The sequence below is a fragment of the Pleurodeles waltl genome, chromosome 10, assembly GCF_031143425.1.
Source record: "Pleurodeles waltl isolate 20211129_DDA chromosome 10, aPleWal1.hap1.20221129, whole genome shotgun sequence".
Lineage (NCBI taxonomy): Eukaryota > Metazoa > Chordata > Amphibia > Caudata > Salamandridae > Pleurodeles > Pleurodeles waltl.
Window position 1 is genome coordinate 893,344,330 of NC_090449.1, and position 22,423 is coordinate 893,366,752.

At 42.4% G+C, this 22,423-nt stretch overlaps 1 protein-coding gene across 5 annotated transcripts in view; it reads left to right on the top strand.

The window, feature by feature from the left end:
- ANKIB1 (ankyrin repeat and IBR domain containing 1) overlaps nt 1-15,604 on the top strand; it is a 379,415-nt gene extending 363,811 nt beyond the window's left edge. For all 5 annotated transcript variants that reach the window (XM_069211633.1, XM_069211632.1, XM_069211636.1 and 2 more), the window contains exons 19-20: nt 6,842-6,885; nt 12,390-15,604. In XM_069211633.1, coding sequence (XP_069067734.1) covers nt 6,842-6,885; nt 12,390-13,139 — 794 coding nt within the window. In that variant the 3' untranslated portion in view covers nt 13,140-15,604. The remainder of the gene's footprint in view (nt 1-6,841; nt 6,886-12,389) is intronic.
- The last annotated feature ends 6,819 nt before the right edge of the window (nt 15,605-22,423 follow it).

Sequence of the window (22,423 nt, forward strand, 5' to 3'; positions counted from 1 at the left end):
TTGGAAGACAAACAAAGTGCTTTTAAACATTCAATAAATCAGTTGTTACAGTATCGCCCTGGAGCTTTTAAACATTGAGAAGCAGGGAAATGAGAGTGACAATGAAGCCAACTAATGGTATGTAATGACTGGGCTCCAAGCTCCCTTATAGGTTTAAGTTAACAAAAGATTTCTCAAGCGACCACACATGCGCTGTTTCAGCCGAGGCCTAAAAAAATGAAATTAGTCAGGACATACTACCAAAATAAATTCTGTGGCTTAACGCATGTATAATACCCTTGAAATACTTTAAGTGCCTATTTTCCCACAAGCTGTCAGTGGAGTATCACCCGAAATTATCAGTTTTTTACCAAGTCACTGCAGCAAAAGGCATTTTAGTTATTTCCTTTTAATTTATTGGCTCCTTTTTTAAATAGCTCATTGAATTACCAAAGTGTGTCTAGTGGGTACCACCTTGTTAGATTATCATTGGAGAACCCAATAGACATCCAATTTTTTCAGCGAATACGACATAGAAATGCCACCAGAGAGAAAATGTATACTTCAAGCAATACATAGGAGAAGTCAGCAACACCAGCTTTCACCCTTCCTAGTTACAGTTCCTCCCTGGCTAACAAGCATTTCCTGAAAACCTGTCAAGACATCAGGCCATTCCTGGAGCTGGATTACACATATTGTACATTGCAGTTTTGCTCAACATTGGGGGATTGCGTGGACTGCAATGATGCAATGTTGCATCACCATTTGCACTGTTGAACAAGTGCGAAAACAGTTCCGCCTACTCAACCGTTCATAACAGACATTTTGTACTGAACGTTTGCTCCATATATTAACAGAAGTTTCCACTAGCAATAGTGTCACATATGTAATCCACAAATTGCTTGTCCCAAAACCTTTTGTTGTGGATTTGTGATGTATTGTTATTTTTTTCCCCAGTTATCTGGTTTGGGAACTTGGTTTCCTAGGTGCATCAGGCCAGTTTAAATTTGATGCTTGCTTCTGACCAGGGTTACGTGGTCTTGCGGTAGGAAGGTCACAAGACATTTAAGTGCATTATATTGCACAGGAGCAAGTGATTACACTAACATCACCATCTTGAGTAATGGGTGCAAAATGATGCTACTGTTGCACGGCAATATGTATCTTCAAAAGAACCATTGATAACTGTGATTATCCTTATGTATTTTATTTGAAAGATTTTCCCCTGATGAGGGAACTCTAGCTCTGAAGAGAGATAGGAAGTTAGTTACCTCTGTGCACCCTTCTAAACCATATTTGAGAGCGTTCTCTGAAAAATCTTTTTTTCTGTTTATTGAAACTATAAAATAAACTGTGATCCTTAATGATAAATTACTTGAAAATTGATAGTATGAAAACGAGGGATATGACACCTCTTGGTAGTTCTACAAAATATCACTTGTTCTGAAATCTGTCCCTTTAGGGATACTGTTAACAGAGGCATATTGTCAGTGTCTAACCCTCAGAATAGTTACTCGGGGGATCCAGACCGAGACTGATTTTTCCAAAACTCCAAATGACTTTGGGCAAGAAGCATCTGGTGCTGGCTAGGAGGGGACATTTCCAAGCAAATCCTAAACGTTGATAGATGAGGAATGGGTGTGGACTCTTGTATGGCCATGCACAAATCATCATCAGAACTTTATTCGATTTTTGAAAAATCATAAAAGCACACACATAAAATAAAATACAAAATGTCTTCAATAAAATTTTAGAATTCAAACCAAACAAAAGTTAAATTGATAGAATTGATTAATAAAAAAGACCCTTCTACAAGGTAGATCTCATGCCTATTGCTTTATACATCCCATACATAAGGCTAAATACCTTCAGCCATATCATTTTTGTTTTATAATGAGCGCCCCTCTGATAAATTTGAGAACTGCCCGACAGACTTTCTGAGATTCCAACAAATACAATAACCTCCAACCATCACAAAGTGAGAGTGGCCTGGCAGATCTCAATAATAGGAGCAAAAATGAACGCCTCAGGGAATATTAAAGTGGACAGAAAAAAAAAGAAAATGAACAGTTGACTGTCTAGAAGCATTATCACAAGGACAAGGGGGGAGATTTCCCACCCAGCCACCCCGAATCAGAAATGCTACTGAAAAATGGACAGTGCCTGGTCGTAACCTGGTCAAAAAAAATCTAAGCTGGGGATTCAAAAGGAAAAAACAGGGGCAACCTCACTAACATTATTCAGAGATAATGGACAAAGTGGGGGGGGGGGGGGGCGCTTACAGGCCATCATTGCTCTTCTCATATATGCCGATTTAGCTTGTGGGTAGATGTGGGCTGTGTCATCAAAAACTCCCTAAGACCTAATTCTCCAAAGACACTTTTAATGTATCCTAACCATGGGATCTTATCATGATTGGGCAAAGACAAACAATCGGATGATTTGTCTGGAAAATTCTAGCTCATTCGAAAGACCTAATTTTGACCCACAACAATAGTGGGGCTACACCTATTATGCTATCCAAATAATTCAGTCCCACCTTTTAGTGACAGAAGAACGTTGAAGACCCTTATGGGACAACCAATAGACTCCTAATGAAGGCATTGTATGTAGCCTGTAATTTGGAACAGTCTGTGGTAGCCCCAGGCACCACTCCCATAGGAGGCTGTTGACAGACATTTTGCTTTATACAAGGTCTGCAACCATTCATCTGGTCTCTGTCTAAGTTTGGCTGCAAAACGAAAAAGTGCTTCAGCTATTTGGTCGACTTACTCCACCCTCAACATAACAAGAGAATCCCATTTTAACTGGTTATTGAAAAGTACTCTTAAGTAGCAAAATTCAGAAACTTTGTCCAACCATTTTCCCTCAACATGAAAAGTTCTAGTTTTTGTAGCTCTGAGGCCGCAGACCACAACTTACAATTTCATCAAATTCACCTTCAAGTTCAAAGAGGACATAAATTCTATGAAGGTGTCAAGAACTTTCTGCAGGCTATTTGCTGTTCTAGCCAACGGGATGGCATCATTTGCGTAAAGTAGCAGTGGAATAGAGAAATGTCCTATCCTTGGATGGTCTATTTGGCTGCAGTAAAGCCTCCAAACGATTAATTTATTCCAAAAATAAAAACGTGGCTAAAATGCATCCCTGACAGATGCCTTCAGTGGAAGTAATACAATCAGTGGTTTATATCCCTCCCTATCCCCAGGCCATAACAGACGTTCACCATTGTATTCCAGTGGAGCCTCAAAGAATGTTGACCAATGACTCCTCAACACCCATATCCCCTAGCATATTCCAGAGTTTCTCATGGGTCACTGTGTCAAAAGCATTCACCAAGTCCATGAAGGTCAGGTGTATAGAGCTCTTTATGGACTTGGTGTACTTTCTGACAATCAATGCAAGGTTGGGACACTGCTCAACCATTACACGGCGTTTTGTAAACCCGTAGTGGACTCTTGACAGTATATTATTATCGTTAACCCAAGTCTCCAGGCGGGCTAACAGCACACGTCCCAAAACCTTAACTGTGGAATCTAACCGGGAATTTGGCCTATAACATCCGGGATCATTTCTGTTCCCTTCCTTGAAAATTGGAATCACAGTGGCCTTCTTCCAGTAAACAGGAAGTGGGCCTAAAATGGCGGCTTTGAATAGATTTGTTAAAATAGGGCCCCAGAGCACAGGATTATTTCCAAAAAGGTCTAAGGGGACTCCATCTGGTCCCGGTGCTTTCCGGCAAATGCCCTTATTGATCGCTGACACCTCCTCCTTCACTGTGATTGAATTACTAAGATTATTGGCCTGGATGGCATCAATGGTTACCAAAAGACCATTTTCTACCTCTTCAAATGTCTTCCCTTTGGGGTTAAATATGTGGGTAAAGTGGGCAATCCATTCTGTCCCAGTGATCACACAATTTAGTCTGGAGTCAGGCCCCTCTGTAAACAGAGGTCGATTTACCACCTCCCAAAATATCCTCAAATCTTTAAGCTGCCTAGCAACCTGTAGGTCAAACCAGGCACCCTTTCTCAGCACCTCCCTTCTGGCCTCAAGCGTGATCTCATATTAACTGTTGTTTTAACTCAAGGGACCAAGTGTAGAGCGACATTTAAACGTTTATGAACTTTCGTGCAAGCACTGTCAAACCAGCAGTCTAAAGTAACTGGGGTTACAGGCTGTTTGACAGTTAGCTCAATTGATACAGCTTGGCACAGAAGCTAAAAATCCCTAACCACTTCTGCGGGACGACCCTCAGAAGCGAGGCAACTATTTATCAAGTCAATATTTTCTCTATCGCCTTTTCCCTCAAAAATTCTTGAGTCGATCCGATCCCACTTTAGTCTTATGTCCTGATTCAAGCAATGCCGAATGGGGATTGGATGAAATGGCCGCAGGCTGTCCCTAAATTTAAAACGAGAACGAGATACCTGAAGGGGTTATGATCACTGGCACAGTTAGGAACCACAGAAAAATCCACGACCAAGCAACTGTGGTTATTTGAAATCAACATAAAGTCAATAATGCTCAGTCTTGACCTGCCTAAAAAAGTGGGAGGGGCAGAGGAGTCTTTAACCACACAGTCCGGTAGACATGTTAAGTCATTAACCATAATAATACTGTTTAAAGCATTTCTATAATGTGAATGCCTAAAGTGTGTCAGGGATTGGTCAACCTTGTTATCCAGACTGCTAAACCTCAAATTACTAAACCTGCATAAAGTACAGTTAAAATCACACACCCACAAAACGCAAACATCATGGGTTAAAGGTTACGCCCTCTGAACAGCCTTACTCAACAGCACCGCAACACTAGAATTGCGTTGATCAAATATGTTATGATACAAATTATCACCAGGAAGTCAAGCAGGCCCATCCCCGTTATCCACTACAATTGAAACCAGGGAGAAGATTCCAAACGCTTGATAGCTACATTATGGCATTTATGGGAGAGTAAAACAGTCAGACCTCCCCTTGCCCTACCCGGAGGTGCTGGTAGTGCTGGAATACAAAAAGAGCGATAGCCATTAATATGGAAACCTGCCTGAGACCAAGTTTCTTGGAGGCATATTAACTCAGGTTCTGATACAAAACTCTGCCAATCCTCATTGCCCAATTGAGTACGTATCCCTGCAAATTTTCCAAGAGACAACTTTAAAAGAAGAATTCCGGTCAGTGCAGGTGGACAAGGCTGTTCTTTTCTCAGGATCTAAAGTCTCACGATTTCTCTGATGTATCACTCTGGGAGGGCCCCATTCCAAAGCGAGAGTGGCAGTTATTGTTGCACAGGAAATAGTGCCACCTCAAGCTTTTGCAGGAACCAGTCAATCAACCTCCTCCAAGTCGCGAAAGGCAGAAAAACTGTTTTCCAGGCAAAATTGTGGCATCTCTAAAGAGGTAGCCAAATGAACACTTGCCCCTGGAGTGACCCGCAAGACAACCTGCCGTTACCTCCAGGGAACATAATAGAAACCCAGGAAAGAGGCTCTTACGAAACACTGATGGCTTAAAGAACATAACAGCGTCCTCACCAATCCAGGTGATCTAAAATTGACCACAACACAATCCTTATCCATCAAGGCTCTACAGTGGCCTAAGCTTGCCACTGGTCTGACTGTAAGGACCTCAATGGAAAAATCAGCAAGCCTCCCACTTTAAGCCCAAGCCAGTGGAAAACTTTGCACTTCAATTCTTGTTCCAACTCATTATCTCCATCCTTGAGCATAGGGACTTGGTCCAACATAATAACATAGGGGTTGACTGTGGGGGAATTTGAAGATGTGGGCGACACAACTGGTTTCGAAAGAGCTTTGATGATGGACCCTTTGAACTGGCAGAGGGTGAGAACCTCAACAGGTGATTTCCTCAATTCAAATTTGGGTCTGTGACAGATGTCACAGACCGGCTCTCACATATCTGATCAGACCGGTTATGAATATTCAGAGGGTTAAAATGGACATTCTCAGGGGGTCCGAGAAGCTGGACCGATGAGGCCTTGGAATTATTAACTTTGCTACAAGGTTGACTATTGGAAGCTGCAGTATTGCCCAGGCTATACTCAACCTCGTTAAGCAGGTCGTTTTTCCTGTCCAACACTAAGGCAGACAATGTATTAAATAATTCCTCACAACAAGATTTCACCATGACACCTAATTGGTCAAGACCCCCTCTTTGAATGCAAGCCACTGAGGGGGAGCACAAGTTGGGTGGCTGGGAGGGAGAGGGATTTTTTTCTTTAAAAGCTACTGCTTAGTCCGTCTAATCCATTTAGGCGTCGAGGAGTTGAGACCCAAATCCATTTATAGGATGTGTGGCTGCCTGAAGAGATGGGAAAAGATCTTGATGACATGGAGATATGCCAGATTGTGGTGTCACTAAATGTAAGTGGGCTTTTCATTTTATTTTCAGAGCTTTGGTTATGGGGAGTAGACGTATAATAAATAGTGGGGTAGCTCCAACCGCATTGTTGCTACACCTACATTTATAAAAATGCTTTATAACCAAACTCTTGCTTTACAACTCTGATTTAGATTGTACTTGATGGGTGTCATGGAAGTACTGGTTTACTTTCTTGTAAGTTCTAAAACTTCAAAAAAATGTATTTAAAAACATGTTTTGACTTGATGGCCCAGGATAATCAGAGGTCAGGTCCTGCACTGAAATGACTGTTAGAAAACAAAACTAAACATTAGTGGTTTTTATACAGTGCACCTACTTGCATGTTACTATGAATTAAACAATCTTAGCTCTTTGCAATGCATAGTTGTCCAAAGTACTCAAGGTATTATCTTATTTGAGAAACATAACTTGTTATGGTTACAAATATAGTTCATCATATGTTTTTACATTTTTTATGTTAACAGATACACAAGAAGGCAGTGGCAATAGAAGACATGGGATGTCCATGGTGAGTTCAGCTTCTTTGAATACTCAGCACTACTTTTGGTTTAATGAATTTACCCCTGTCAGTCACTCTGAAAATCAGGAATCCCTTTAGGTTTCCTTCCAAGGACACACCTCCCTTTCTTATAACGTCTTACAATATTTTCCTTGATTGTTTGGTTGGTCAAAATCTTTTTTGTTTGTTTTCTCTGCGGTATCAGGAGAGAAATATATGTTTAAACATCTTATACTATAATATATGTTTACATGTGCAAATACCCCTATAATGATTTTAAAAATTAATATCTGCTCTGGCTAGAATAGATGGTGCTAAATAATTGTTCCTGTCACCCGAAATTAACCATTGCTCCCATACTTACTATCCACATGTCTGAAGGCATAACCTTTTTAACTCACTGCAGTCGTAGAGAAGCTAGACATATGATTGTTGCCTAAACTACTCATGCTCCTGGCGTTTTGCTGTGGACTGTTTCAGTGGGCCAAAATGAGGTACACTGTGCAAAGAGTCCAAGCAATCCCCGGAGGTATCACAGAGGCACAAATCATATCCCAAATGCTCTCTTTTTGGGTAGTGTGGTCGAGTAGTTAGGCATATCAGAGGGTAGTGATAAGCCTGCAAGGCACACACTCATGCAGTAAGTGAGACACACACTCAATAAAAACAATCCGACCCCAATTTATAAAAACAACACATACTTTTATATAAACTTTGTCACTAAGATCTCTGGAGTCAAGTGAGTACTTTTCGAGCTAAGAATTTTTAGAGTTGTTAAAAGTAGACAGTGCGTTTTTCAGAGCTGCTATGCAATTTTATGGAGTAAAACAAAGACGGCAGAGTAGACTAGGTACTTACGGGACCGGTTACAAAGTCACTGCAGGGATGGACTGGAAACACAGTCCAGGAGAACCCACAGGGAGGCTCGACCCTTGAAGTCCTTGGGCACGAGTGGACACTGTCAGTCCACTCCTCCTTAGGCTGTAGGGCGTGGGTGCATTGGCGTCAGGTCCAGCACTGGAGTTCCCCGCAGTTGCAGGTGGGGCCGGCTGAAACACTCTGTAGTTGTGGTCTGATGGTCCAGTCCGACCAAGCCGACAAGTGGGCTCAGGTCTCACAAGGTGGGGCGATGTGGGGTTATGCTTGGTTCTCCTCTTCTGGGTCCAGAGCGGAGGGGTGAAGAGGTGTCCTAGGGCGTTGGGTTTTGCCTCCTGGTCACTTACAGTTGCTCGGGGGTCTGTGGAAACAGTCTGGAGACGTTGTTTGTGTAGTCCACATTGGGCACTATTTTGACTGAGCAGGATTTTCAACAGCATTTGCTGAAGAGAAGCAGGACGACTGGTCTAGCATAGCGGAGGTGGAAAAGGGTTCTAATGGCAAAGGGAAGGAGTAGTACAAGCTGCTCCAGAATTGATCAGATGATGGCTTTAGAAACCAAACTGTTAGGTGGATTGCTTTGGTGCAACAAAGGGTATGGATACCTGGGGATCTAGGGTCTATTGAGCGTGATCCCTCAACTCTCAAAGATTGTGGCCGAGGAGAGAATTAGGTCCACTATTTAATTTGTTTTCCATGAAGTTAGGGTGTATTCTGATAGATGAATGTTATTGGCTGGCCGAAATTCCACTGCTATTAGATCTGCTGAGGTTATGCCTTTGAACTCAGGAATCTCTCTTAGTAATCTTATTATATTATCGTTATTGAGAATATCATGCTGACCTTGAGTGGCGTATTCTGGTTGAAAGAGTAATTTGGGTGGCCTTCTGCCATTAGTATACGATGCAGCCTGTGGACTTGGAGGTTTTGAAGTGCATCCTGAAGGTAGCTTTCCTTGTTTGTCCGCTTCTAGGGGATAAGATACTTCTGTTTGCGGTACTTGAAGAGTTTTCTCTTGCAAACATTTTTGGGGCCTCTGCTTTCCTTTTGGGAGGAGCTTTGATTGAAGATATTGGAGCAGCCCTTGTTGAGCTTGAAGACTTAGAGAGATGGTACGACCCTGGCTGTTAATAATAATGGAAAGAGGATTAGGACGCAAGAAGTCTACCTTCAATTTATTGCGTTCTGCATGAGGTGAATGAATGTTGTGCAGCCGGGGCTGCTGCACTGGGCCCGCTGCTAGTCTAAGTCGGGGTGCTAAACCACTGTCCTGAATTAATAGACAGGTTCCGAGGTGCCCAGCCTGACTCCCATTGAGTCATGTGGTTCCGTCAATGAGGTGTGTTGGCTAATTACGTCAATGTGTTCACAGGCTCTTTAACTATGTTTAACAGGATATTGTTATGGAAATTATATTTTGGGACTCCCAGCTCAATGACTGGTATCTCTCAAGCATGAGAATTTATAAAAGATGCCAAAGCGGGGGAACGACCATTAACTGTAAGAAAATCAGTGGTCCATTATTATTTTTAGTGCTTGGAAAGTACTCTGTTTTCTTTTGGCAAGTAGTAATTTATTTTAGTCCCCACATCAGTATGAATGTGTATGGTCTGTCATAGTTGTAGGTTTTAAGGAGTTTTGATTAATGGAGTTGGAAGTGTGTCTTCATCTGCCCCAGTTTCTGTGTCTCACTCAGTTGTGATAGTCCTATCAGTTCTCATTTGCAGATCTCTCAACTTTCTTGAGATCAGCCTGCCTGTTGTCAACTCTTCATAAGCTTATTTGTGACAATTGTGCCCTTTTAGTAAATGTATTAACCAGATACTTTGTCCACGCTGTATATTTGTTCAAAACATTATTCCTTTACTTTGCAGTTTGGGTGAATGGAACAGTTCAGCATATCTTGAACTAGAACATTATTTTGGTGTGACATATCCAAAGTCCTTTCATCCACATTTTTAAGAATTTGCTGAGAAGTCTGTCACAAGATAAGGAATCTGCAAAAGATCATATCTGATTGTCTTCCCTCCACAGATTTTCTTTTACCCACCGACTTCCCCTTTCTGAAGCTCAGCCTTACTGACATCCCTTTTGTATGTTTTTTTTTCACCCTCTGCATATGCTTACTTTGACCCCTCAGCTAAGGGCAAGGTGCGAGTTCAGCACACTCTGGCTGGTGGCAATACTCATCTTCCCTCTGCAGCAAGACTCAGCTTTGTCCATCTGCACAGCTCACAGAATATCTGCTCTTCGTTTGATGTGCTTGCTCAATCCCTTATTTTTGAAGCCCAAATGCTGCAGAGCAGTATGAAAAAATAGAGTGATACATCTATCATTTTATACTTCTGTGTGGATCATTGTGCTGACTTTTTTCCGCAATCAAATGAGGAGTAATCAGAAACACCATGGCTGCTAATAGAGAGCAGTTTTTCTATATGCCACACACCAGGGTACAGAGCCATAGCTGATGAGTGGCACAGATTGTAAGTTTTTGTCGCCAACCACTACGGGCTGTATTTACCTCACCATTTACTTTGTGAGCAACACTTACTTGTTATCTAAGATAGATAATATAGGGCCAGATGTAGCAAAGGTTTTTACCCATTCTGTGTCTATGGGAAAAAGTGTTTGTACAAATGGCCCATATTCTTTTGTGCCATCTTTACTTGTGGAGAGAGGTTAGCTTCAGTGTCTGTATTTGAGCATTTTAAATGTTGACACACCCTTTTAACTGCTTTCCAAAGAAGCTTTCATGTGTTTAAAGGGCATTTGCCAATTCTTTTGTTGAACTTATTGATCAGTGGCCCTTGAAGTTGCCTTTAACATGACCTTTTTGGTGGCTTTATGTTAGTCCTAGAAATGCAGGCTACTTCTACTGACATTTTGTTTACTTTTTTTTATGTCCATGCGTTATTTCTTTAGACTAACTTTCATTTTCTTCCTAAAGTGGTATTGTATTCCCATTCTTTTTCCCATGTCATTAGCTGTGTTTCATGCAGTGGGAAAAACAACATTTCAGATGCTATTTATGGTATTACAACAACAGTTTATCGGCCAGGCTGCTCCTAAGAAATCTATCTGCACGTGGATTATGAAATGCCACATTGTCAGCTGTGATTTATCAATTGAATGTATTCCTGATCAGATGGGAATATACTGAAAGCTACATCTACTGCCTTCAAATGGAGCACTCCATCGATGGCATTTGGCAGGGTTCAAATCTGTGCATACCTTCTCACATCACTACTGTGTAGATTTCGATTTTTGGGCAAACACCATCCTTGGCAAGACAATGCTTGATAATATATTTTGTTAATTTCTCTATGCTTCCAATTAGGTCTTGGATGCAACTCAGTTTTAAATCTCAGCTAACAATGTGGAAAATGTACTATCTAATTGAGCAGATATTTTGCACACCTATGTAAGTGTTTGCCTTGCTTTATAGTATAGGCATACTATTGCTCTATCTTCAAAACTTCCTCACAGCTGTGATTGCTCAGGGCCTGATTATGTCAAGCAAAGACTAAACCGAAACAAGACAAAAACTAGTGACAGTTGGGAAAATTTAATTGGACTATCTTGATTTCAGAACAGGTGATGCTATCTTTGGAAATCATAAATACCATCTGTGTTGGTAAGCAGGTTTGAATTCTGAGGACCCAACTGAATCGCCTTTGACAGCCAGTGGTCCCATCCTAAGCAGTTTCCATTATTCAAATCTCAAAATATTGCACAAAATACAGAAAAGCTGAAGTGTACATCATTTTCATAATTTACAAACAATAAATACACAAAAGTAAAAAATTGTATTGGGAAGGTTAGCGCTTTTCATATTTCTTTTTGTAAAAGACGAAGTGATATGCTGGGCTTTGGAATAGAACTTCATCTTTTTTTGTTTCGAATGCATGGTCACTTTTTTGGGACCCTTGGGGATACTTTAGTTCAGGCCACCAATCATCCATGTTAGTGCTGCTTCCAAAAATAATGCTAAAACGACAAATTTAACCTTTGGCCTCCAGTTTCAAATTCTTCACACTTGCAGAAAATTGAAAAATATACATGTTGTTTTTATGTATATTTATTTAATCTGATAATATTATTTATTTGTGTAACTCGTTCTGGCCCTCCTATGTGGACATGGAAGAACCATTTTTATGGTTGGCTCCCTTAGACATGGAAATCCTGACTTGTATACAGTTCAAGATTTTGTATTGTCCATTGTTTCCTACCCGCCTTAGAAGAGAATAAGTGGTTGAACACTTACTATTTAATATATTGTGACCTTCTGACAAGTGATACAGCATGTTCTGCAGTAAAAGACACATACTTATTGTTTGTCAACCTTTTACAAAATCCATAAAAGTTGGCATTTTGATGAGGAGTGAAAGTTACACGTGTCTGGAAGAATTGAGTCCATGTTGGGTATATTTATCTTTTTATGCATACTGCTTACCTTTAGGGAACCCATGGTATTAAATCTGAAAAGTATTATTCTAAACATTTATGCTGAGCTCTGTTTTGAGGCAATTATGTACTTTCAGGTTCCCAAAAGTCAATGTTTCTTTGTTACTACCTAAGTATGCCAAATGTTTTCTTTTATTATACTTTAAATTATATTCTATTCCATATTTTCTTAGGCTGTTAGTTCACTAGATGAAGACGACCCAAACATTCTGCTTGCTATTCAGCTGTCGTTGCAAGACTCTGCTCTCACAGTTGACGAAGAAGCCAGAGACTTCCTTAACAATGAAGCATCATTGGGGGCAATAGGTTCGTCTTTGCCTGCAAGACTTGACCCAGCACCAATAAGCAGAGATGCTCAGAGGACAGCATTGAGTAGCTCTGAGCTGTTGGAACTTGGTGACAGTCTTATTAGGTTAGGAGTAGGCAATGAACCACATGCCACTGATCGCCTTCGCTTACTCCCTCTCTGTGATACACACAGTGGATTATATTCAACATCTAGTAATCCAAATTCTGCTAGTCAAGAGTCTAACATTAATGAAAATCTGCTTGGGAACATTATGGCCTGGTTTCATGATATAAATCCTCAGAGTATTGCACTAATTCCTTCAACTACTGCAGAAAATGATGAGGGTTCTCAGCAGCAGGACAATGAAGAGGATCACAGATTTTCAGTAGCAAAAGATGCTGGACAAAGTGTCCAGGAAGAGCATGCACTTTTTGAGGATGCCCTCCTAAATGAAGGTAGAGGAGCCCAAATAGAAGAAAGTACTTCATATTCGAGTGTGAACCCAGCTGAGGTTATGTTGCACAGCGATGACTACACATGTGAGACAACTAGTACCGTGAGTCACTCGGAAGATGTTTCAAGTCAAACTCCACAGACTGCAAATGAATGGCTTGAGCAAGTGCATTTAGTATGAACATGTAGGTTTAATGACTGTCTGTAGGTTTAATGACTGTTTGATCATGTTAGCTCGGACATTTCACAGCTGGATAAGTGTTAGAAGTCTGGGCACCTGCAATTTTGGCTCATTGGTAAACCTCTAAGAATTTAACAATGCATTACGTAGGAGCCCCTCTGTATTGGTTCTTTATACTGATTACATTTGTAATGCATTTTATTTGTATTTAATTCACTAATGTATGACTTTTTTTCTAAAGCAAGGGGAATATGCAGTTTTTTCTACGTTCCTTCCCAGAAGCAGTCTGTGTAGCCTTATTTGGAAATACTTACTGAATGTTTTGGGGACAAATGATCTTGTCCTGTGTTAAAGAAAAAAGAAAAAAGAAAACCTCATGTTATTCATGTTATTAGCAAGCCAGCAATCACTAGCACTGGTATTTTAGTGTTTTTTTTTTTTACACCATTCCTTTGTTCTGTTTTCCTTTTTGGAGAGTATTTCCTTTGCAATGTGATGTTTCACATGTGCTAGTCTAACAAGAGAGCAATGGTTAGAAACGCTGCATGAATCACAGTTTAACATGTCAATTTGCATTACAGTTCTAATGTGCCAAAATAGAACATGCTAAAACTGTATAACCTGAGACAAACACATGCACAGTATTCCTGCATCGATGCAAAGTAATTGAATTAATCTTTGCAGGATGAGTTGCCATTTGGTGGTATTCACTTTTAAAATGTGGCACTTTATAGTCGTGGTTACAACATTAATTTCAATGTAAACTACACTATAAACGAATTGAACATTTTGCTGCTGTTTTAAACAGTTTATTTTAATATTTAAAATACAATTGCAAAACAAGTGCACCATGCGTTAGGGAACACTTTAATTGAAGTGCAATCATTCTTTTTCCATGTGTTTTTTCTCTCTTTTTAACTGCAGTATGGAAATATATATAATTGTGTAGTTTATAGCAAATTCCACGGTTAACTTTGAAAAGTTTTAAACTGCTTTACATTTATTCAAATGTCTTGCACAATATGTTACCGTGCCTTTGCCTAGCTCTGCCACCTTCAAAAGGAGTGGTTAATTTGAAATTCAGTGTCTCTGTTCTTAATTAACTATGCTATAAAATAATGAAAACCTCCATAAAACCAACCATGGCCTTGGCTTTACAGCAGATAGAATGACTATGAGTCAGTGTTCTTGCATTATAGGCAAACAGTGCTGTTTATTTGTAAAAATGCACGAAAAGAATAATTGTGTGATTCCTGTTACTTTAGTGTAGAAGAAACGTTACCCACTACATTGTCAGTATCCTTTTGTGGGGAAAGTAATGCCGTTAGATTTGTGTATTGTATCAAAACTTTTTACTCTAAACCCTATGAAAAATATAATTTTACTTGATTACAACTAAGTTATACAAACTGTTTTACTTGCATTTATGCTAAAGACATGAGCAATGGAGATCAATAGAACACGTTTTCATCCTGCATGACAGTTATGCACCGTCTGTTACTGTAAGGAATAAAATATTCTCAGCTGAATATCCCTGCTGGTACAGGTAAGGAAAATGTTTGAGAAAAAATTGGTGTCCATTTAACGTTTATCTTGAGTAGCATCTCTCTCCAATCATTTTTAATCCTATTTTTTAGCACCTGCTGTTTACCAAATACTTGTTCCTAAAAAAATAAATCTTACGTTCTAGCCAGTAAAACTAATTATATCCTCAATACCTCTGAATTAAATAGTTTAAAGCTACTGTTTGCTTTAGGTGTGGTTGTCCCCTTTTATGAACTACTGATGTATGCACCTTGTTTCCAAAATGCTCAGATTTTATGAAGTGTCCTAAACAATTAAACTTCTGTACTTTTTTTAATTCTCTTAAACAAAATCATTATGATACCAGTTTTGTGTTTGTGAGTTTATTGATATAGACGATATAGATTGTTATAGACGGCCACACAGGTGGGTGAATCATATTGAACAATGTTTGGGAATCTAAACTATGATTATTCTGTGCATTGTGTGGGTTCTGATTTTTATGTATTCCTTTAAAAAAAGAAAATAATAAATTGTTCAGCTTGTCCATTGTCTCTGCAAAATCCCAACTATAAATACAGAAATGTATTAATTTGTAATTTCTTTCATCAACACAAACACAAATTGGAAAAAAAACATCGTAGCACCTGACTTTACCGTTCAGTTAAGATAAAAACTGTCAAGCTTATTTTGTACACATTTTTTTTTTACAAAAAATGTAAGCAATTACTCTAACGTTGAAATTTTAATTGCACTTTCACAGTGGATACTTGATACATTCCCACTTTATGTAATAGGCTATTAAAATGTGTAGAGAGGTTTGGCCAAAAAAATTATGAAAATAAAATGTAAAATTCCTGATTAAACATTTATCATATAGTGGTTTATTTTTGTTTATTGTGCTTATTGTGTCTTTAAATAAATACTAGCTATTCTGCTTTTCATGTCTGATTTTGTATTTGATTAGCTCCAGAGACCATTTATAAGAGGCTGTTAGTCAGATTCTGTTTGCATTTGTGTGAACAAATTGGGTGTGTTATATGTGTGGTAGTGCAACCTCGCCCTGTTATACATTTACCAACTCCTTTAGGATCCCTGGGTTCCGTCTGTCAAACCCTCATCTCAGTCCTGGGTGGCCGTGGCACTGAGCAGCAAGGCTTACGCAGAGGAACCAGTGATTTGTTTTTTCTTAAATATATTTTATTATTTTACGACGACAATATAACAAAAAACAACTGATAGCAGTGCTGGAAGATGACTTCGATATTCGCATGTCATTTACAGCAACCATTAACAACCCACCACCTCTCTCCCTTACCCCCTACCCCCACCACAGTCACTCGTTATCCCACATGAGTTCATTAATGGAAAGAAATGCCAAAGCATAAGCCAAATTGCATCATAAAAAGTACACACACATTCTCATCAAGGCGCACCCCGATCTTATATTCCATTGTCTCCCAACTGATCTAAAGAATAATATTTTATCAATTTGCCCCATAATTTATGAAATTTTGGGGGGCAACCTCTGCGGGCAAACATAGTTTTTTCATCCGCCGTATACACGCCCATGTCCCTTCTCCATTCCTGCAGAGTTGGGCACTCTCTTGTCCCCCAGTATCGGGCTTTGCCTCTCTTGGCGGCCACCAGGCCGAGGCTACACAACAAAATTTCGGTCAGGGGCAGGTCAGTGTCGTTAGGTAGTTTGATATCTCAAACAGTATGGGTCCTTAGCCCTCCCCTTAGCATGCAGGTGACACCTGTCATAATACACTTAGTGTAATATTTTGAATTGAACTAATCGTAATCTTGATATTTATGGCTACCTCACTAGGATGCATTAAGGGCGCCTCCTGGTCTATATGCACCCTTCTATCTCTGATCCCACCTAGGGTATCTGGCATACTATTATTGAGGGTTTTGTATGTGAAATAGATTGCACCCTTCCCCAGTTTGTTCATCAATAACTGTCCCTCCAACGGGGCATAGTCTGGGACGCCCTCACTGGGGAAGCCCCTAAGCCTTCCACATGTGTCCCACCTGTGCGTATTTTAGAAATTGACTCTCATGCAGAGACACTGAACCCACAGATTCCGGGATGGTCACGGACCCTGATGCCAAAGTTTCTATAGTGAGGGCAAACAGGCGGGGGATAGAGGGCATCCCTGCCTCGTACCCCTAACTATGGGGACCTCTGCAGACATTACCCCATTTACCCTTACGAAGGCCACAGGGGCCGGATACAGCAGTTTAACCCATTTCCTGTACCGGGGACTAAACCCAAATTTAACCAGTGTTTGTTCAAGAAAGGGCCAATGTACTGCATCAAACACCTTCTTGGCATCTAGTGCCAGGGGGTGTGAGGTTCCATCCAGTCTTTTATTTCATTTAGCCAATTATGTGCGTGTCTAAGATTATACCACGTGGGCCTACTAGGCATAAAGCCTGACTGGTCGCAGTGGATTAATGGTGCAATAATCTGTGTACGTCTGTTGGCCAAGAATATTGCCAATATTTTCACCTCAGTAGTGAGATGGAGGCGATACGAACCACAATGCCCCCTTGGTTTGTTGTCTTTATGAATAACTTACTATAACCGCCCACCTAATATCAAGGGATAGGACTCCTATAAATATGTTCAGGAGATGTGGTGCTTGTAGAGCTATGTATCACTTATAGGATCCCATTGGAACCCCGGGTCTTGTTAGAGTTGAGCTTTGCTGTGGCCTCTCAGACTTCTGCTAGAGTAATCTCAGCCTTGAGTGTGTCTTGGGCCTCTGTGTCCAGTATGGGAGGGTCGTAACTGACACTAGATATTCCTTTATCTGGGGCCAGCCCTGTAGCGGTCTAGCCCTATATAGATCCTCATAATAACAAGCAAAAGCTCCAGAAATTGCATCATCGGAGTCCACAACCACTCCCCGGGCCCAGTTACCTGGTGAACCCACCTAGCTTCTGCTTCCTTTCGTCCCACCCAGACCAGTAGCCACCCTGGCCATCCACCTTTATTATGTAGTCTGTAAGGTCACTAGCATCTGGTTTTTGGCACTCTCCTGTGCTAGGGCTCTATATTTGTCCTTCAGCAGCGCTATCTGTCTCAGGAGAAGGGGGTCAGGTTTTGGCCCCACAGCTTGTTCCATTTCCAACAGTCAGCCCTCTATTTGGTGTCCTCTTTTTCTTCTGTGCTATCAGGTTTTGGGCTCTTTCGCGGAGGACTGTTTAATTGACTTCCCAGTGCGCCAATTTCAGATGTGACGGAGTGTTCATTTTCCTTAAAATAGAGCTAAGTGTTCATTCTAAGTCTAACTGCTACATCTCGGTCCCATAGATCCCGCGCGTTTAGCTTCCATCCTGCCCCCCCATTCCTTCCACCTAATCTCACCAACAGGGGGGGATAATCCGAGAGGCCTCGGACCAGGTAGTTGGTCTGCTGTATTATATCCACTTCTCCTGCTGCGAAAACGACATAATCCAAGTGGGGAAACACTCCATGGCCCCCAGAGAAGTATGAATAGCTTCTTTCAAAAGGGTGCACTCGTCTCCAGAGATCTGAGAGGTCCATTGTGGTTGTGAAGAGTGCTAGCTGGGAGGGGTGTGCTGTCAAACTCAAAAAGTTTGTTCTATGTAGCTCAGGTGTCATAACATCATTAAACCCCCGACTCCCCCACGCCAGCAAATGAAGCGTGGAGTTAGCCTCAAGGAGGATACTAGCCAATTTCTCCAGTACTGGGGCTTTCAGCTGGGGGCGGGGGGGAGAAATATATACTAATCAAAGTATCATATGACAAGCTCCGGAGCCCCCTGGCCCCAACATATCTCCCTAGTGGGTCTATCCATTGTTTTAAAATTGTGATGGGCGGGTGCTTTTCGACCATGATAGCTACTCCCCTAGACCCAGACGTGTACCCTGAGCATGCCAGTGTAACATAGGCTCCCATCCCCAGGAACCTACATTGCGCCCCCTTGAGATGGGTTTCCTGCAGAAGTACCACAGATGGTCGAAGCTGTTTAATATATTTGGCCACTAGGCCCTTCCAGGAACTGACATCGTCTTATCTCTCAGTGGAGTGCTAATCTTGTGTATTTAAGGAAGGACTAGAGGTGAGGGGAGAGGGGCGGTTACCTATCAGGTAGCTGGGAAATGGCACTGTATAATGCTCCCAATCAGAGCTTAATCTGAACTAATGTGTCTGTGACTTCCTTCCCTAAGGTGTGGTAATATCCCCTCACAAGTTTCAAACGCCAAACCGCTCCCCCAACCCACCTCCATCCTCACCTCACAAGAACCCCTGTGAGCAAAACCCCTTATATTTAACACTTTAACTGCTCAGCAGGGGAGACTGAGTGGTATGTTGTCCACCACCCCCTCCCACTTACTCAATCCCACAAACTTTAATAACAAGAAAAGCCAAGTCAGCTATTCTTTACAACAGTGGCTCTGCAATAGAAAGCACTTCTGCTACTGCTCTGTACTCCTGCAGCGAACCAGGAAGGGGCGTGGGCAGTGTAGATCCTCTACCTGCTGGCCCTGGACCATGCCATGCTTTTCACATAGGTGTCGCCAGTTGCTTTGTTCAATGAGGCAATCTCTGGACCGTCCTCAAGAGCATTTATAGCCACTGCCAGTGGGTGAGGGGCCTCAACATCAGACTCCTGACTGTCCCACGTCTCTGTGTGAGTTGCCCCTCCTGTTCAGTATATCTGCTTGATTTATTGTCTGCTGGCTAGTCCCTTTCCAAATTGGAGGTGGCCAGGCACTCAGGCGTTCGCAGCCTTTCCTCTTCCTCTGGCTTGTCCGAGTCATTCTGTGGTTGCTGCGTGCCTCTCCGCCGAAGTCGCCTTTTGTCCTTTATTCGGACGCCCTCCACATTAAAAAGGTGGGAGCTAGGCTCCCTCTCTGGGTGTCCCAAAAACCTGGAGTGCTTCTCCAACCAGGTCCGTGCCTCTCAGGTGATTTTGAAAAAAAAAAGTCTTCCCCTGAAAAAAAAGTTAAACTTGACTTGGAACAGGCGCATATATTGCAGCTGGAGGCACTGCAGCCTGGCCTTCACTTTATCAAAGGTGCCCCTCTGGTCTGGACTTCCTTGGTGTAGTTGAGGCAAATGAGTATTCTAGAGTTTTTTCGTGGCTCGTTTCACGCAGCCTGAGCCCCTCTGTAAGGATCATGTCCCTGTCCTGATAATTCAGGAATCGTGCAATCACTGTCCTAGTAGGGGGCCCAGGAGGGGACCTACACCCAACATACGGTGTGCCCTTTCTGTGACAAAGCAGGGGGAAGAGTTTGGCCTGAGGAAGAGCAGTACGTAAGCATCTGGTCAGCAATTCCACAATATCGGGGGCCCTTCGGGAACCCCACAAATCACAGATTATTTCACTGAGCGTGATTTTCAGTATTCTCCAGCCTCCAGAGCACATCCTTGTTGATGGTTCGAGTCTCTGCCACTTCCTTGTGGAGGGTATTGACTGTGTCTTCCAGTCCCAAAATCTGAGATTCCGCAGCAGAGACCCTCCCCCATCCCTTTACGCAGGTCTTGGCGGAGCATTGAGACATTCAAAGTACACCTCGCCTCTCCGTCCCTCCAGCACCTCCCGGGAGGATTATATTGCCAACATAAGGGGAGCTTTATCAGGCACATGCTGTGGAGCATTCTCTGGAGGCGGATGAGTCACCACCGTCACATATCGATCTAGTTTACCCTGACGGAAGGGCTTTTGGTCTTTATCTTAACCATGGTTTCAATTTGCGCTCTCCTTTTTATCATGTTATAATAGGGTGGGATAGCCACTCAGACACTCCAGGGGCCAAGCAGGCATTAACTAGCCTGCACAACACTCCAGCCCAAGATCCGCCTGGGAGGGCCCCTCCAGGGATTTGGGTGCGCCACAGGGTCTCTGTGTTCTCAGTCCCTCAACTTCAGCGTCTTCATTACAGTATGATAAACATTCCCCTAACATGCGTGGTAATTCGGGGTCCCCTAATGGCCGGTAGGGAGAGACAAGGGAATCCCCGCTCAAAGCATGCATGTCTACTCCCTCCTTCCCTGGCGCAATCTCACCAGCGACTCGAATTCCTCTCTTGCGCCTTAACGCAGGCTTCATTTACCATAACACATTGGGAGGGGTCCCCTCAGGAGGATGTCCAGGCAGTTTCAAATGGAGAAAAATGGGAGGGGGAGGTGATAGGGGAGAACACGTTCCTTCATGGGGATCAGTCAGTGTTGGACGTATTTGCTGCTCCCGGTCCCCAAGGGGCCCGCCATCAAATCATCCAGCCCCATCTCCTCAGAATGACAAACAAGGCAGACTGCAATAGTTTGCAGTAATCATCCCCAAAGCAGCCTCCAAGTGCGGTGCCAAGAAGTCTCCAGGCAGTGCCTAACACTGTCCCAGCGGGCTTCTTTCTGTCAAACAGGAAAAATGGAGGACACGGAGTATAAGGAGCAGCAGGAAGGAGCGCAATCAAACTCCTCTTAGAGGGCACTTCACAGTTGCAGTCACCAACTTCCTCACTGTGGCTTCAGGGGTCATTTAGTTCCACATCTGTCTGCAAGTCCAAGGCGGTCAATCTGCCCCAGCACAGCTCATCTCTGGTCCAACAGTGTTTTGCTGTTCTCCCCTGCTGCAGAGCTGCGATTGGCCCACAGTGGTGCCGGTGTTCTTCCTCCACTATTTGGCACTATGGGACTGGGAGTCTGCAATATCGCCCCCTTCATCACGGACCTCTTCCAGCCCTCCACACAACTGTTTCTCACCTTCACCCCTATGGGGCTCGCAACAAGGGGAGAGTTTCCACCACAGCAAGCTCCGGATCAAGGGAGGTTCCCCATTCGCTCCGATAGTGATCTGCGTCTCTCCCTCTCTCTCGACTTAACAGGGCTCCCCCAGTCAGCAGATGACGACCCAGGCTATCGATGGTAATGCAATCTACTTGGCGATGGCGAGGATAAAAACAGGATTTATGGTGGACAGTCCCGAAGCTTGTTTACAGAGCATCCAGGTCCGTCGCCATCTTGGCCACACCCCGGGGAACAAGTGTTAAGCATTTAAAGAGCACCAAAACAACTAAAGAGATTCACACAACACTCAAGAAATCCGACCAATTTATAAAATTAGGTAGTATTTTTGTAAGTAGTTAGACACTAGAACAGAAAAGATCCACCAGAGATTTCTGGAGGTATTGCTTTTACAAGTAATAATAAATCAGTGCAATTTCACTCGAAAGCGAACAAGCTTTGGCAAAGTCAGCAAATTGGACATAAGGAAAACTTAGGTTTGTGCCACTGCGGTCGGTTAGATGTAGTTGGGGTGACCAACTCGCTCAGGGAGCTAGTCAGGGGAACCAGCAAAGTACTTAAAAACACTTACCTTCACAGGTGAAGCAGTACTAGAGCGGTTTCAGGCACTTTTTCCACGTTGCAATGGATTCCTTTGGTGTAGTCGTAATGCAAGGGATGAAGGATGCTGAAGATGGTCTAAGGATGCTGTGGATGCTTTGAGGATGCTGTGGATGCCTCCCTGCCAACAGGGGTCTTCCTGCAGGAATTACTTGGTTCATGAAGATTGTGAGGGAGTTCTGTAGAAAGCTGGCTCTTTATATAGTGGACCAAAAAGAGGAACACTGTGCCTAGGGTCCAGGCAAACCCCAAAGGTATCACAGAGGCCCAAGTGACATGCCAAATGCGCTCTTTTGTAGTAGCATGGGTGAGCAGTGCATACGAGGGGGTAATGCTAATCATGTAAGGCACACACACAGGTAGTAA